This window comes from Macaca nemestrina, chromosome 1, assembly GCF_043159975.1.
Source record: "Macaca nemestrina isolate mMacNem1 chromosome 1, mMacNem.hap1, whole genome shotgun sequence".
Lineage (NCBI taxonomy): Eukaryota > Metazoa > Chordata > Mammalia > Primates > Cercopithecidae > Macaca > Macaca nemestrina.
This window is the reverse complement of record NC_092125.1, coordinates 224,811,307-224,828,146: the sequence shown is the minus strand read 5'-3', so window position 1 is coordinate 224,828,146 and position 16,840 is coordinate 224,811,307. Positions and strand designations below refer to the sequence as shown.

Here is a 16,840-nt window from a genome sequence, read left to right as displayed (position 1 = left end):
GTGGTTATTCACTCCTGAAGGCCCCCAGAAGCCCTGCAAGGGAGGCGCGGGGATTGTTGCTTGTTCCCACGTGAGGTGATGTCAGTTACTGGAGATCACAGGCCTGAAAGATGGTAGAGCCCGTATTTAAACCAGGACCGACTGGGCATGGTGGCTCACACCTGTAATCCCAGCACTTTGGGAGGCCGAGACAGGTGGATCACTTGAGGTCAGGAGTTCAAGACCGGCCTGGCCAACATGGTGAAACCCCATCTCCACTAAAAATACAAAAATTAGCCACGTGTGGTAGCATGTGCCTATAATCCCAGCTACTCGGGAGGCTGAGGCAGGAGAATTGCTGGAACCCGGGAGGCGAAGGTTGCAGTGAGCCAAGATCGCGCCACTGCACTCCAACCTGGGTAACAGAGGGAAGCTCCATCTCAAATAAAATAAAATAAAATAAAATACTGGAGCAGCCTAACTCCAGAGACCACACTCCAGATCACAGCTGTGCACCACCATTCACAGATCCAGCCAGCCACCAAGTAGTTTGTATTGGTCTATAATAACTTCTTTGCAGTTCACTGTGACTTTGTTCCCTCCTACCTTTGTTACTTCCTTTGATTGCAGCAAAGGCTGCCTCGTTGATTTCACTACCACCAGTCCCATCCTGTTCGTCTTGCGGGTCGCAGACAGCTTCATCTGCCTTAAGTACCTCTTTCGTGGTTCTGCTTCCCTATTCTAAAACCTTTTTACAAAAGTTTTATTGAGCCATAACTCACAAATCCTGCTACACTTTACTCAGTTAAGGTGGACAGGCCAGTGGGCTTTAGTGTATTCACAGAGTTGTGTGTCAGTACCACAATCAATTTTGGAACATGTTCATCACGGGAAAGGAAACTCCGTACCCCTTAGTTGTCATCCACTAACTTCCCCCTCCCCCCAGGTCCTGGCAACCACGGAACTGCATTCTCTGTGGGGTTGCCTATTCTGGATATCTCGTACATATAGGATCATACGGTGTGTGGTTTCTGTCACTTAGCATCCTGTGTTCAGAGTTCATCCATGTTCTAGCAGGTACCAGCACTTTATTCCTTTCTACTGCTGAATATTATCTTATTGTATATGTATACTATAATTTATCCAGTCACCAGTTGGTGGACATTTGGGTTGTCTCTACTTTTTGGCAATTATGAATAATGCTGCAATGAGCATTCATGTACAAGCTTTTGTGTGGACCTGCATTTTTATTTCCCTTGAGTGTAAACCCAGGAGTGGGGTTGCTGGATCATGACTCTGTTTAACTGTTTGAGGCCAAGAACTCTTTTTATTTATTTATTTATTTATTTATTTATTATTTTTGGAGACAGGGTCTTGATCTGTTGCCCTGGCTGGAGTGCAGTGGTGCAATCATAGCTCACTGCAGCCTCGACCTCCTAGGCTTAAGTGATCCTCACACCTCAGCCTCCCAAGTAGCTGGAACCACAGATGTATGCCACCATGCCCGGCTAATTTTTGTATTTTTTGTAGACATGGGGTTTTGCCATGTTGCCTAGACTGGTCTTGAACTCCTGGACTCAGGAGATCTGGCTGACTCAGCCTCCCAAAATGCTGGGATTACAGGCATAAGCCACTGTGCCAGGCCTTAGGTCCCTTTCAAATATAAGATGTTCCTAATTTTCCTGTTCTACTATTGCAGGGGAAGGGAAGAATTGTCTTTTTACATTCTCCCAAAAAGGAGAATTGGAAGGTTTGGTTACCCTGGGCCCATACTCCTGTGAGGCACCACCTGAATGCAGCTGAGGTACTTAACTGTCCCTGTGAGGGACACCAGCCTTACTCCATCCTCTTTGCTTTTGCCGGCTCCGGTAGGCATTGGAATCTCTGACATTTGCCCTAGACCCTTCCTTCCAGAAGCTCAGCTGGCTTCTTCATTGTGCTCTGTTTCTAAAGGCCAGTGGTGCCCACGCCACTTAACTTCACACCATTCTGTTGTAGGGTTGAGTAGTAGGTAATTAAAAGGGAAATCTTTTGCAGGCTCTGGGGCCAACTGCCTGGGTTTGAATCTCATTTTTACCTCTTCACCAGCTGTGTGTGACCTTGAGTAAGTTATCAACCTCTCTGAACGTCAGGTTCCTTATATTTTAAAATAGGGGAAATAGAAGGGCCTCCTTATAGGTTGTTATTCTGAGGATAAATGGACTGATCCACAGACATTGCTGTCATCAGTATTCTCTTTTTCTGAATGTCTTCTCAACAATAGCACAAGAACTTTGAAGGCCATAACACTACAGAGCTGGGGGACTTCAGCCATTGTTTTCCCAGTGGGGACCACTCTTGGCATTTTGGTTGGCACAGTTGGGCTGGACTTCCTGTTCATTTCAGGGTTTGGTATCCCTGGACGGAGCTGCACCCTCTAGCTTCCGGTTGCTATGGCCGGGGACAGGGTGCCTTCCTACGAGTGGCTGCCGGCTTCATTTCTTGCCCCCAGCACTGGTGCTGCTGTCAGAAATGGCATATCGGGCTGGCTTCAGGGCAGGTTGTTTCCCCAGCCGTGACCTGGGCATGCTTGCTGTCTAGTTGACCCGAGAGTGCACACCAACAACCCGGTCAGGGCAGGTGCTCAGGATTGGCGCCGTGGACCCAGAATGGCTGCTGGCAGGGAGCATGCTGGGCTCAGCAGGCCTGAACTTAGAATCCGCTGCTTTTTGTCTGTTTGAATTAAATGTTAACTAGGTCCTAGGTAAAACTGAAGTTTACAGAATGCATGGAAGAGATACAGAACTATGGTATAACAAACACCAATCCACCTACCACCGTTTTTAAAAAAAGAATTTGATTCTCCTGTGTGTCCCTCCCCACATTCTGACCTATTTCCTCATCTTATGCTTCCGAGTTGCAGATAGATTATCCCCTCACTTCTCCTTACGTTTCCATGCACACCTCGTTCCCTAAACAACCTGTTGTTTAATTTTGAACAAGAGTCATCCTGTATGTGTCCAAGCATGGATCTTTTTGTCTCTGTGTCCACTGTTTGGGAGAATTGTTTCAGCTCTGTCTTCTGCTAACTGACTCTGTACAGCTGTTTCTCATCTGTAAGGCCCATCTACTGAATTTCTAATTTCCAATTACGTTTTTCATTGATTGAAGTTCTGTTTATTTTGGTCACTTTATATCCTGTTTTCTTTTTCTTTCTTTTTTTTTTTTTTTTGAGACAGGGTCTCACTCTGTGTTGTCCAGATGGAGTGCAGTGGCGCGATCACAGCTCACTGCAGCCTTGACCTTCTGGGCTCAAGCAATCCTCCCACCACAGCCTCCCAAATAGTTGGGACCACACTTGGTTAACTTTTTTTTTTTTAATTTTTTGTAGAAACAGGGTCTCACTTTGTTGCCCAAGATGGTCTTAAACTCCTGGACTCTGGGCTCAAGTGATCCTCTGGCCTTGGCCTCCCAAAGTGCTGGGATTACTAGCATGAGCCCCTCCGCCTGGCCTATATCCTATTTTCAAATTAATTTTTATTTTATCAAAGTAATCATGTTGCTTTCTCACCACATTAGGTTTTGGAGGTTTGTCCGTGATGATGTGTGGATCTTCATTTTCTCTGCTGTCCACTATCTGAACGTAGTGCTGTGTTAGGGGCTAGGGATGCAGCAGAGGGAGATACCACTCAGATGGAGCCTCCCTTATAGCCGGGAAGCAACTCAGATGGAGCCTCCCTTGTAGAGGGGAAGAAAGAGAAACAGACCTGAATTATAGTCAGCTGGGCTAGGAAAAGACAGGGCCCCTCAGAAGGGGTAGGCCGAAGCTCCTAGAAGCCGAGCCCTTAAGGATGAGTGGGAGTTTGCTGGGTGAACAAACGAATCCCAGGTTAGGGGTCCTGCGTGCAGAAGCCTTTGAGAAACGATGGCTGCTCGTGTCATGAGGCCAGGCTCTCTCTGGAGGTGAGGTTGTGAGGAGACTCGGGTGTTGGAACTCTCCTGCGAGGTGGTATGCGTTGGAACCCTGAGCTCTGGGACTGTCCTGTATATTTGAGTCACTGATAATCAGTGCCCACCGGGGTTGAGCCTCGGAGGAGGGAGTGGCGTAGAGCTCGTGGTTAAGCAGTGCCTGCTTCTGCCCCACCAGCCTGGTCACCTGTCTCCTTCCTCACTCGTGGAGCAGGAGTGATCGTGGTGCCTGTGTGCAGGGTCTTCGTGAGTATGGGGAGGAGCGGCACGGGCCCAGTGCGGGCTGGGGCTGTTGTCAGCGTTGATGTTGTTATGGTGGTGGTGTTATGTTGGTGTTACACCATTGTTGTTATGTTGCTATTGTTACACCAGTGTTGTTATGCCAATGTTGTTATGGTGGTGGTGTTATGTTGGTGTTACACCACTGTTGTTATGTTGCTGCTGTTACACCAGTGTTGTTATGCCAGTGTTGTTATGGTGGTGGTGTTACATCAGTATTGTTAACGCTGGTGTGACGTTGCTGTTGTTACACCGGTGTTGTTATGTTGGTGTTGTTACGCCAGTGTTGTTACATTGCTGTTATGCCCATGTTGTTACGTTGTTATACCGGTATTGTTACGCCAGGGTTGTTATGTTGTTGTTACGCCAGTGTTATGTTGCTAATGTTATGCCGGTGTTATGTTGTTGTTACGCTGGTGTTACATCATTGTCATACCAGTGTTGTTATGTTGTTATGCCAGTGTTACATTGCTGTTATGCCAGTGGTGTTATGTTGCTGTTGTTAGGCCGGTGTTGTTATGTTGTTGTTACACTGGTGTTATGTTGCTATTGTTACACTGGTGTTACATTGTTATTACACCAGTGTTGTTATGTTATGGTGGTATGTTGTAGCTATGCCGGTGTTGTTTTGTTGTTGTGCTGGTGTTATGTTGTTACACCGGTGTTGTTACGTTGCTGCTGTTAATCTGGTGGTGTTATGTTGTTGTTATGCCAGTGTTGTGTTACTGTTGTGTTGGTGTTATGTTGTTGTTACGCTGGTGTTGCTGCACTGCTGTTATGCTGGTGGTGTTACACTAGTGGTGGTACGTTACTGTTGTTACGTCGGTGTTGTTATGGTGGTGTTGCTGCACTGCTGTTATGCTGGTGTTATGTTGTTCTACTGGTGGTGTTATGTTGCTGTTGTTACACTGGTGTTACATTGTTATTACACCAGTATTGTTATGTTGCTGTTGTTACGGTGGTATGTTGTTGCTATGCCGGTGTTGTTTTGTTGTTTTGTTGTTGTGCTGGTGTTATGTTGTTACACCGGTGTTACGTTGCTGCTGTTAGTCTGGTGGTGTTATGTTGTTGTTACGCCAGTGTTGTTACTGTTGTTGTGTTAGTGTTATGTTGTTGTTATGCTGGTGTTGCTGCACTGCTATTATGCTGGTGTTATGTTGTTACACCGGTGGTGTTATGTTGTTACACCGGTGTTGTTACGTTGCTGTTGTTAGTCTGGTGTTGTTATGTTGTTGTTACGCCAGTGTTATGTTACTGTTGTTGTGTTGGTGTTATGTTGTTATGCTGGTGTTGCTGTTATACTGGTGGTGTTATGTTGTTACACTGGTGGTGTTACGTTGCTGTTGTTACGTCGGTGTTATGTTGTTGTTACGCTGGTGTTGCTGCACTGCTGTTATGCTGGTTTTGTTACACTGGTGGTGTTACGTTGCTGTTGTTACGTCGGTGTTGTTATGTTGTTGTTACGCTGGTGTTGCTGCACTGCTGTTATGCTGGTGTTACATTGTTCCACTGGTGGTGGTATGTTGTTCCACTGGTGGTGTTATGTTGCTGCTGTTACGCTGGGCGTGCTGCTCCGTGTTCTCCAGGTGTCCTTCCCTTTTATCCTCACAGTTACCCCATGCACCTGACAACTGGACATCTGCGCCTAGGAGTCTTCAGCCAAAACACACCTAAACCCTCCACCAAACCCCTCTGCTCCCGCCTCCCCATGTCTGTGAGCGCCTCCACTGCCCATCCCTCCGCTCAGGCCCCACTTCCAGGGCTCATCTTTGGGGCCTCCATTTTGCTCACACCCACCCCATCTGTCAGCAGGTCCAGTCAATCCTGACTCTGAGGTGCCTCTCCCTCCCCTCCAGCTCCTGTACTGCCCATTAGTCCAGGCCCGGTCGTCTCTGCTGGGCAGCTCTGCAGCCTCTTCCTTGCCTTCCCTGCATCTGCACCCATTCTCCCCCTAAGGCCAGGGGTCGATCCCCAGGATAGGTCAGGTCTCATCTTCTCCTGCCTCAAACCCTCCAGTGTCCTCCCTACAACTGAGCTTAGAAAAAAGTCCAGCCTCTTCACCTTGTCCTGCAAGACCCCTGAACTCTTCTCCAGCCTCACCGCTGTCCCCACTCTTTCCTCACCTCCATCTGGCCCCCAGCACACCAAGTTCCTTCCTGCCTCAGGGTTTTGCCACCTAAGGGTCCCTGCATCTGAGATGCTTTCTCACTGGCTTTTTGCGAGGCTGGCTCTTCAGGTCTCGGAGGGGCCTTTTCATTACCCTCTGTCACAACTGCTCTGTAATTTTGTTTACTTCCTTTTCTCTTCCCACATTCCCTCCCTCCCACTCCCCTGCACATTGCCTGACACAGGTGTGCGCCCAGTAGTGAGGCGGCATTTGTTAGTCTCATCCAAGGGCAGGACGCAGGAACAAAAGTCAAGTAACTTGCCCAAGATCACACGCTAGTAAGCGGCAGTCAAACTCTGGGGCCCCAGCCCCTGCCATGGTGCCTCAGCCCCCGCCGTGGTGCCGCAGCCCCCACAGTGCTGAGCCTGCTGCTGGCAGTGGCCAGGCAGGGCAGGGTGAGGGGCTGGCCAGTATCTGCAGAGGCAATCTGTCCTTTGCTGGGAATAGAGCTTTCTTCATGTGGATTTCTGGAGAGGCTCACCGATTTGTCGCCTTCTCTTACAATAGTTCTCATTGACAGAGGTGGCTCCCAGACTTCCTCCGTCCCTTCTCGTGGTGAGGTTGGTTTCAGTGTGCACCATTTTTATAGGCCCTGTGGACTGGGGGAAGAGGATGCAGGACAAATGTGCAGGCTGGGGTTTTGGTGCACCTTGGGGAAATCGGATGCTCTGGCCTCTCTTTACATCCTCCCCACTTCTCCACCTCCCTCCACCAGGCCGCACCAGCTTCTATGAGGAGTATGGTGTCATTCGCGACGTCCTCCAGAACCATCTGACGGAGGTCCTCACCCTCGTGGCCATGGAGCTGCCCCTCAATGTCAGCAGTGCGGAGGCTGTGCTGCGGCACAAGCTTCAGCTCTTCCAGGCGCTGCGGGGCCTGCAGAGGGGCAGTGCCGTCGTGGGCCAGTACCAGTCTTACAGTGAGCAGGTGCGCAGAGAGCTGCAGAAGCCAGACAGCTTCCACAGCCTGACGCCGACCTTCGCAGGTGGGCCCTGGGGCCGGGCATGGGGCACTGGGCTGCCCACTTCGCCGGGGGCAGCTTTCCAAAGCAGATGCCCTTGGGTGGGGTGGAGGGGACTTGAGGTGGGATTTCCCCCAGGGTGCTCAGAGGCAAGGATGGCATTCCCCTGTCTCCCTGGCCTCCTACCAGCCTGAAGCAGCAGGCCAGCTGGTGGTGCTCTCTGGGCAAAGGACATCCTGATGGCCACTGCCTCACGTCAGCCCCAGTTCAGTCCCAGATGCTTCCCAAGGGTTTGTCGTGCGAGGCTCAGACAGACCTGGTTCCTGCCTCATAGGGCCTCCCCAGTGAGGCCGCACGCCTTTTGCCTGGCCGCAGCTAGAGACAGTTCCAGCGGCCAAGTGCCATGCCAGGGCTGTCCTCTGGGCGGTTCCAGAGGCCCAGGGCTTTCTGGGAGGGGCTGGCTCCTCACCAGGTAGCAGCCAGGCAGTGAGAGCCACAGCTGCCTGTTGAGCATGCGCCGTGTGCCAGGTGCTTTATAGATGCCTCTCATACAAGCCTCACGCACCAACCACGAGGCAAGGGCCATTACCCCGTTTTATAGGTGAGGAAACGTAAGGCTCGGTGAAGTCGTCAAAATGAACCAGGCTTGGAACTTGGGCATGGAATACTGTCAGCCCCTGGCTCTTGCCACCAGGCCTTGCCCCTCCTCGCCAACACTCCACCCACGGGCCTCTGCTGGGGTGCCTGTCTCCCCGCCCCGCACCTCTGACCCTGTGTCGGGTGCATCCTGAATGCTTCACAAACAGGAGGGGAGCACGTTTCTCTGTAGGACCCCTGTCCCCTCACACACCTAAGAGTCAGGGTCCCCCACCCCACTTGCCCCCACTGTGGGGCGTCCTTTAGAGTCTCCAGGTTGGATGTTCTCAGCCCGGTTCTCCTTTGCTGGCGGACCATAACTCTAAGAGGGGCCTCAAGGAAGGCAGGTGTCAAAGCCGTAGAGATAGCTCCAGAGGCCGGTTTTCAAGCATGGACTGGGAAGAGAAGGTCATGGAAGAGATGCCAGGTGAGGGGTGAGCATGGCAAGGTGAGGGGCTTCCCTGAGGCAGGGGGATGCCCAGAGGGCCCAGCGAGGAGAGGAGAGGGCTGGCCGGAGAGTCCTGGTCTGTGCCAGAGAGTCACCCTCTGCTGTTCCCTCGCCCCAGCCGTTCTCGTGCACATCGACAATCTTCGCTGGGAGGGCGTGCCTTTCATCTTGATGTCTGGCAAAGCCTTGGACGAGAGAGTGGGCTACGCTCGGATCTTGTTCAAGAACCAGGCCTGCTGCGTGCAGAGCGAAAAGCACTGGGCTGCGGCACAGAGCCAGTGCCTGCCTCGGCAGCTCATCTTCCACATCGGCCACGGCGACCTGGGCAGCCCCGCCGTGCTGGTCAGCAGGAACCTGTTCAGGCCCTCCCTGCCCTCCAGCTGGAAGGAAATGGAGGGCCCACCTGGGCTCCGCCTTTTCGGCAGCCCTCTGTCCGATTACTACGCCTACAGCCCCGTGCAGGAGCGGGACGCCCACTCTGTCCTCTTATCCCATATCTTCCATGGCCGGAAGGATTCCTTCATCACCACAGAGAACTTGCTGGCCTCCTGGGGCTTCTGGACCCCTCTGCTGGAGAGCCTGGCCCATAAGGCCCCACGCCTCTATCCTGGAGGAGCTGAGAACGGCCGTCTGTTGGACTTTGAGTTCAGTAGCGGCCGGTTGTTCTTTTCCCAGCAGCAGCTGGAGCAGCTAGTGCCAGGGCCAGGGCCGGCCCCAATGCCCAGTGACTTCCAGGTCCTCAGGGCCAAGTACCGAGAGAGCCCGCTGGTCTCCGCCTGGTCCGAGGAGCTGATCTCTAAGCTGGCTAACGACATTGAGGCCACTGCTGTGCGGGCCGTGCGGCGCTTTGGCCAGTTCCACCTGGCGCTGTCAGGGGGCTCGAGCCCCGTGGCCCTGTTCCAGCAGCTGGCCACGGCGCACTACGGCTTCCCCTGGGCCCACACGCACCTGTGGCTGGTTGACGAGCGCTGCGTCCCGCTCTCGGACCCGGAGTCCAACTTCCAGGGCCTGCAGGCCCACCTGCTGCAGCACGTCCGGATCCCCTACTACAACATCCACCCCATGCCTGTGCACCTGCAGCAGCGGCTCTGCGCCGAGGAGGACCAGGGCGCCCAGATCTACGCCAGGGAGATCTCAGCCCTGGTGGCCAATAGCAGCTTCGACCTGGTGCTGCTGGGAATGGGTGCCGACGGGCACACAGCCTCCCTTTTCCCACAGTCGCCCACTGGCCTGGACGGCGAGCAGCTGGTCGTGCTGACCACGAGCCCCTCCCAGCCACACCGCCGCATGAGCCTTAGCCTGCCTCTCATCAACCGTGCCAAGAAGGTGGCAGTCCTAGTCATGGGCAGGATGAAGCGTGAGATCACCGCGCTGGTGAGCCGGGTGGGCTATGAGCCCAAGAAGTGGCCCATCTCGGGTGTCCTGCCGCACTCTGGCCAACTGGTGTGGTACATGGACTACGACGCCTTCCTGGCATGAGGGTGCCTGTGCCCCTTGCCTACTCCGCTCCTGTGCTTTCCTTCACCTGTGTCTTCCCTCCCTTCTCAGCTCCACCACCTGCCCAGCGTGCCCTGGCTCTCCAGAACCTGCTGCCCCACAGTCAGGCCCCAGAGGGCAGGACAAGGCCTTGTCCCGATGCCTTTGACAGGCAGCTCTGTCTAGTGGTGGGTAGATGCAGAAACAAGGAAGACATGGAATCTGCTCATGAGAAGCTTCAAATCCGGGCCAGGAGAGAAGCCTTAAGAAAAGACCTCTAGCCAGTTACACATCCACATCAACCAGCACAACACGGGATGGCGCCCAAACTCCGGTGTTCACAAGAGGAGACGTGGTGGGCTGAGGTTAATCAGGGAAGGTTTCCTGGGGGAGGTGATCCTTGAACTGGCTCCTGGGGAACATTCAGAGCATGATTGGTAGACAGAAGGGTGCAGAGGCGCCCAGGGGAGTACATTACCCTGTGCAAAGCAGGGGCACTGGGGACTGTCTTGAGACCCTGAGGGGGTCAAGCCCCTCCTTCCCCAGCTGCCCGTTCTTCTAGAACCCCTGCACATCTAGCCTCTGGCCCTCTTCTTCACTGCCTCCACCTGCTCCCACTTGCCATCCCTCTCTCCTCCATCCTGGCTGTGCGGTAGGAATGCCAGGCTCCTCCCTGTGTCTTTGCTGTTTCTCAGACGCCATTTATGGAGAATGAGGGCTGATAACAGGAATACAGCAGCAAAGACTAGGCTGTGAAAAGCGTTCCAGAATTTTTTTTTTTTTTTTTTTTTTTTTTTTTTAATATTTGCAGAGATGAGCTCTTGCTCTGTTGCCCAGGCTGGTCTCAAACTCCTGGGCTCAAACGATCCTCCCATCTGAGCCTCCCAGGGTGCTGGGATTACAGGTGTGAGCTGCTGCGCCCAGCCGCAGAAATCTCAGTGCTGTTCGGAGCTGCCTTTCTCAGTCCATGACCTGCTCTGCGTGGGAAGGTGGGGTCTCATTCCCCCAGCTTCCTCAGGGAGGACCCCTGCCCTCCGCGGCTCCTCTGTCCTGCTGGCCTTCCTCCATGAAGCACACTGGGTGCAGATAATCAGGCCATTCCGGGGAGCCCCAATTTAAGAGGGTCATTTCAATCTCGGCGGACTCCTAGGTGGGTGTTTCTGCTCTCAGGAGCCCCTCTTGTTTTACCAGGAAAGATCCAGTTAAATCACCCACTGAGGTGACAGCTCATTAGCGGGGAGAGAGATGCAGCATCAAGTGACACTGGGCCATCCAGGTGGCTCTGCTCCCACCAGACAGGAGCCAGGCCTCTCTGGCAGGGGGCTGCCCACAGCCTTTTCAGGGGCTCACTTGGCGGGTGACAGGGCCACAGCCAGGCCTTCTCTCCCTGCCCCTTGGTGACCCCCCCGTGACTTCCTGTGTGCCGGTCTCTCCTGCCACCTCTCATTTCACCACTAACTCTCAGCCTGAGACTGGGGAAGTGATTGGGTATCTTCTTGGTGAGCATAGGTTGGGGACTGTGATCTTGAGAAGCCATGGGCCAGCCATACCTGCTTTTCTGAAACCCCCAAGGAGGGCTCTGACATTCTTTTAAAAAACAACACAAAGCAAAATTCCCAGGACACATGTAGTTTTGTTTGTTCAACATCCCACAACTCAAGGCTGGGAGATAGGACTCTTGGTTAAGGTCGATTTTTCTGTCTGGCTTCTCCCTCACCTTACACTTGCTCTCTGGATCAGGCAGATACAAAATTTCTACCGCATTTTCAGAGAGGGCTTTCATGGGTGAGGGAGCATGGCGAAGTCAGTTTCTCTGCTCTGGACTGTTTATACTTCAAGGCTATGAATTTAAAGGAATCCTGGCTTTCATTTTCAATACCAGTCTGAGACATGGTTCCCAAGCTGGGGCTCTTGTTCAGACTACTTACTCTGGCTGCCAACAACCCAGGCCAGACAGAGCATCTCGCCTTTTTTTTTTCTTTTTCTTTTTTTTAGACGGTCTCTCTCTGTCGCCCAGGCTGGAGCACAGTGGCGAGATCTTGGCTCACTACAACCTCCGCCTCCCGGGTTCAAGCAATTCTCGTGCCTCAGCCTCCCGAGTAGCTGGTACTATAGGCGCCGGCCACCACGCCTGCCTAATTTTTGTATTTTAGTAGAGACAGGGTTTTACCATGTTGCCCAGGCTGGTCTTGAACTCCTGAACTCAGGCAGTCTACCCACCTCAGCCTCCCAAAGTGCTGGGATTACAGGCGTGAGCCACCACACCCAGCTAGAACATCTATTTTTATACCCAGAGAGCGCCCCTCTTAGGACAGAACCACAGTGCCCAGAGCCGGGAAGCCATCCTCCTGGCGCCCAGCATCGGAGCTGCTACCCGTGATGGGCGGGCTCAGGAGAGAACTGGGGGTCGCGGTGGAAGTTCCACAGCTGGCCGCGTGGGGGAGCCCTTGCACTGTACTGCCGCCGCCTGACTGCGCCGCTGCCTGCGCAGCTGCTGGGCCGGATTTCTTTTCATTCCCTTCCTCTCTCGCCGGGTGCCTGGCCCCAGCACTCTCCCATCTGTTCTTCAGGAACCGACTCCTCTCCGGTTGCAACACCAGAGAGAAAGGGGCCTCCACATGCCCAAGGAGGTAGGGTCCCTCCTTGACGATGTAGCCCTACTCTTGGGCCCCCAAATTAGCAGAGTAATCAAAGCTTCCTACCATTTGGCCTACTATGCCAGACTATTCCCTTGAGCGGTTTCATTCCAAAATATGCAGGGCTCAGGCTCCCTACTCCGGGCCTGTCTGCTTTGCTTCATCCCTGAAGGATGAGGGGCAAGCCGGCCCTTGATGTCACCATTTCTGAATAATAGTCACTGCCATGGAGCCTAGGATATCCTGTTCTAACTCAGTCCTGCCTTGGATGCATCACAGATCTGTGCGGAGTGGGTGTGGGAGCGTGGGTGAGGGTCGAAATGCCAAAAGTCTGCTTTCCAAAATCAAGTGCCTTCCGCAAATATGTTGGAAAAGTCCAAACCTGGGGATGTCCGTGTGCCTCTGCCCCTGCCTACCCCTTTCCCTGTGTTAGGAAGAAGTTCTCAGAACCCTCTAGGCTGGTGGCTTTCGAACTTCAGACCATGCTCTGCAGCAAGAAACGTGCCTTCTATTATAAATCAGTTCATTTGTTTACAACTGTGTTCCAAGCAAGTTTCATAAAGAAATTCTTAACCCTTAGGACTTCAGATATCCTCTATTTTTTAGTTTTCATTTTTTAAAAATGCTTCTTAAAATTCACCAAATTGTGCTAGGTGTGGTGGTTCATGCGTGTAATCCCAGCACTATGGGAGGCTGAGGTGGGAGGATCACCAGAGCCCAGGAGGCTGAGGCTGCAGTAAGGTGTGATTACACTATTGCACTCTAGCCTGGAAAACAGAGTGAGACACTGTCTCAAAAAAAGAGAAGAGAAGAAAGAATGATGACAACAGCCCAGGGAGCAGCCCACTCAGAACCCAGGTCTGTAGGGTTCCAGGTTCCAGCCTGTGTTCCCAGGCAGGCCGCCTGCCTCTTCCTGGCCTGGGAGCCCTTGGGTCCTACGGTGGCAGCAGTTACCACAGTCCAGGTTCCCTGGTGGGGACCAGTGATTCCATCCGCGTGGAAGCCCACGGGTGCACTCAGGGGCCCGTAAACGGCAGAAGGGCCCCTCCTTTGGGAGACCTTGTCAGTCAGCATTTCTAGGGCAAGCAGGATTACCGTGTGTAGAGGGGAAGGGGAAGGAATCACGGAACTTTAAGCTAGATTTCTGCTAGGTCAAAATCGGGGGGAACATTTTTCTGCTAACTGCAAGTTAAGATAGGCCCTTCTGATTGAATTTCCCTGTTGTTTGTTTCTCTGCAGACAATGCTGTACCCTACTCTTGGGCCCCCAAATTAGCAGAGTCATCAAAGCTTCCTGCCATTTGGCCGACTGTTCCCTTGAGGGTTTTGATTCTCAAATATGCAGGGCTCAGGCTCCCTACTCCGGGCCTGTCTGCTTTGCTTGCATTTCTCCTGTCCCTGTTCCCCCGGAGGGCCCAGGTGGAACTCTCGACAGGGAGGGAGAAGCTTCCCAAAAACCTGCAGGGCTGTTTCCCAGAATTTGGTTTTCAGGTACAAAATGTTTTGTCCTGTAAGATATATGCAGCCTCACAGAAGCAGCCTCTGCACCCGCTTTCCCCAGCTACATTTTTATCTTAAGCACATGGGGCTCCCTTAGAACTTACTCCACTGGTTTAAAAAAACAAACACAAACAAAAGCTGCCTGACAGCATCTCAGTGTGAGAGTGAGCACGGTGCAGGAAAGGCCCGTAGTGACGAGGCTTAGGTGGCCACAGTGACCAGACGACACCCTAGCACCCATCCACCCTGCAAATGGGACTCTAGAGGGCGAAGATTGGCAGCCTCCAGATGTCACAGGCCATGTGACCCACTAGGGACCACTTACCCCTGGACTTCTGCTGGCTGAACTGAACGCATTCCCTCTCTGTGCAGCTCTCCCATGAGGCTGCACCCGTGTGGGTGGCACTTGAAGCGGCGCTGTTTGCATTGTACACAGGAAGGAAGGAAGTTCTTCCAACCTCACCAGCACCTAGCAGCGAATCAGAGCCTGCGAGGGCATCGGAAGCCATGATGCAGTACGAACCTCCCAGCTGGTGCCGCTCTGCCCTCAGGGGCTCCAAGCATTGTAACTCAGTCATGGGAGCTGCCTCACTGGAGTGCAGATTGATTCCTGTAATACTTCGGCCTGCTTTTATCTCTTGTCCACTGACCAAGTGTGAGTCCCGGGGTCAGTTGGCCCAGTCCAGTGTCCATCTTCATTTGCTCATGCAGAGGGGATGAGTTGGACACTCCCTGTTCTTGGTTTTCCTTTTGCAATGCACTGGGCAGTCTACCTATAAAACAAAAACCCTACCTTCTGTGCCTTCTGCTCTGGAGCAGAGCTCCCCCTCCCATTTCCTCAGTCTTCCCTGCAAAATCTGTCCACTGGGGAAGACAGCAGGAACCCTGGGCAGCGGATGTTCTGGGAAGACTAGTGACAGCAGATGTCATCCAGGAACAGCCACACACATAGTTCTCCAGGCTGCCGTCAGCAGCTCGAGGTGGGGTGTGAGAGAGAAGCTGAGGATCTCGCAGCTTGTTGCTGAGCCAGGTGCAGCCGGGCTCGTGCTGTCATCAGCACAAGACAGGGTGGCAAAGGCTTTCAGATGCATTTCCGAGAGTCCAGCAAGCCAGGGAGAAAATGATCCCTTTGCTGAAGCGTTCCCTCTAGCCAATTGTTGGGAGTGCTTCTGTTTGCAAAGCACTGGGGATGTGCCTGTCTCTGTGACCCACGCACGGGAAGGGGGAGCACTGGGGTAATTATACTTCTGCTGCTGCTTTGATTCTCAAGGCTCATCTTTAAAACCCTCGCCTTGCCGTCAGGTGCTTTTAAGGCAGTCTGCATCTTTTCTTCCCTTGGTGTGGGAGAGGTAAACACTTTGATTTGCTGAAAACTGTATGGAGTATATTTGAACAGCTAGTAGTTAGCTTTGAAAGTGGAAGTGTGAACAAACACTACCTGTGTCAGTTTGGGTCCTTTACCCCCACAGAAGTCTAGAGAGTCTGTTATAAAGCGTAATGGGGTGCCTACACGCAGGAGGAAGGACCTGTATTAGCTGGAAATCATCAGGAACCCAGCTTGCCTCCATCTCTCTGAGATGTGCTGGGTACAGCCTGCCCCTCCTAGTTCTGTCCACTGGGAAGAGGCGGCTGGCAGCAGATCCTAGGGGCAGAGGCCCTGCTGGGTCCTGGGAGCTCATCTTTACCTGTGCCTGAGTGAGAACTGTGATTCCAGCCGGACAGGTCAGATTGGAGCAGTGCTAAGAGTCTGTTGCAGGAGAACTAGACAGGGCCAGGGCCTGCCGCATCTGGATCATGTTTCTGCGCTCTGCCCCGCGGTAGGGACTCAGGGTCTGGGCTTCTGCCAGGTGAGGAGCAGAGAGACTGTTCCCTTGGGTGGAGAGGCGTGGGCATGAGAGCCACCCACTGCCAAGCAGGAAGAATGTTGGTGCTTTTTTTCAGAGAGGGGAACCCCACTGGTTTTTATGGAAACAATGGAAACTTACAGATGCCTGGGATGATGAGGCACATTCAGAACAAATGCTTTTTTTTCTTTTTTTTTGAGACAGAGTCTCTCTGTGACGCCCAGGCTGCAGTGCAGTGGTGTGATCTCGGCTCACTGCAACCTTTGCCTCCCAGGTTCAAGTGATTCTCCTACCTCAGCCTCCTGAGCAACTGGGATTACACCACCATGCCCAGCAGCTTTTTATATTTTTAGTAGAGATGGAGTTTCACCATGGCCAGGCTGGTCTCGACCTCCTGACCTCAGGTGATCCACCTGCCTCAGCCTCCCAAAGTGCTGGGATTACAGGCGTGAGCCACCATGCCTGGCCAGAACAAATGCCTTTTTAAACCTTTTAAAAACATTTTAAAAATGCCTTTTTCTATGTCAAATGTAACATTTATTTTTTTAAACAATAAAATTGATTTGCCAAAATCCATGCTTTAATTGTTTATTTGGGGGATGGGGTGTAGGGGTTTGTGGGCCTCAGCATCGTGCTGTGTGTTTTCTTTGAGGAGGGGAGGGCTGGGGTGAGTGAGGGCCCTGAACCGAGGACAGCCGCATGCCTGTTGCAAGTATAAGTGTGTCTGAGCAAGCCAATGCATTTCATTTGCAAGAGGGTCTGCGGACCTTATGGGAGAGACAGCGGTGGGCAGGATGAGCGCATTTCATAGACTCCCAAGCAGTCTGGGAAGAGTCCCCCAACCTTCCCCGCAGCCCACTGGAGAGGAAGGAACTCACCCCTGCGTGGGAGATATCAGGAGGGGAGGGTCTTTGAGGACACCAGAGCCTGATGCCTTCATTTGTCTTCTCTCCTGTCCCCTGCCTGA

General features: G+C 52.8%; 1 protein-coding gene across 2 annotated transcripts in view; it reads left to right on the top strand.

Moving 5' to 3' along the window:
* Positions 1–16,438, top strand: part of LOC105479099 (hexose-6-phosphate dehydrogenase/glucose 1-dehydrogenase) — a 34,721-nt gene extending 18,283 nt beyond the window's left edge. For both annotated transcript variants that reach the window (XM_011736923.3, XM_011736915.3), the window contains exons 4-5: positions 7,089–7,358; positions 8,537–16,438. In XM_011736923.3, the coding sequence (XP_011735225.2) occupies positions 7,089–7,358; positions 8,537–9,897 (1,631 nt within the window). In that variant the 3' untranslated portion in view covers positions 9,898–16,438. The remainder of the gene's footprint in view (positions 1–7,088; positions 7,359–8,536) is intronic.
* Positions 16,439–16,840: the final 402 nt, after the last annotated feature.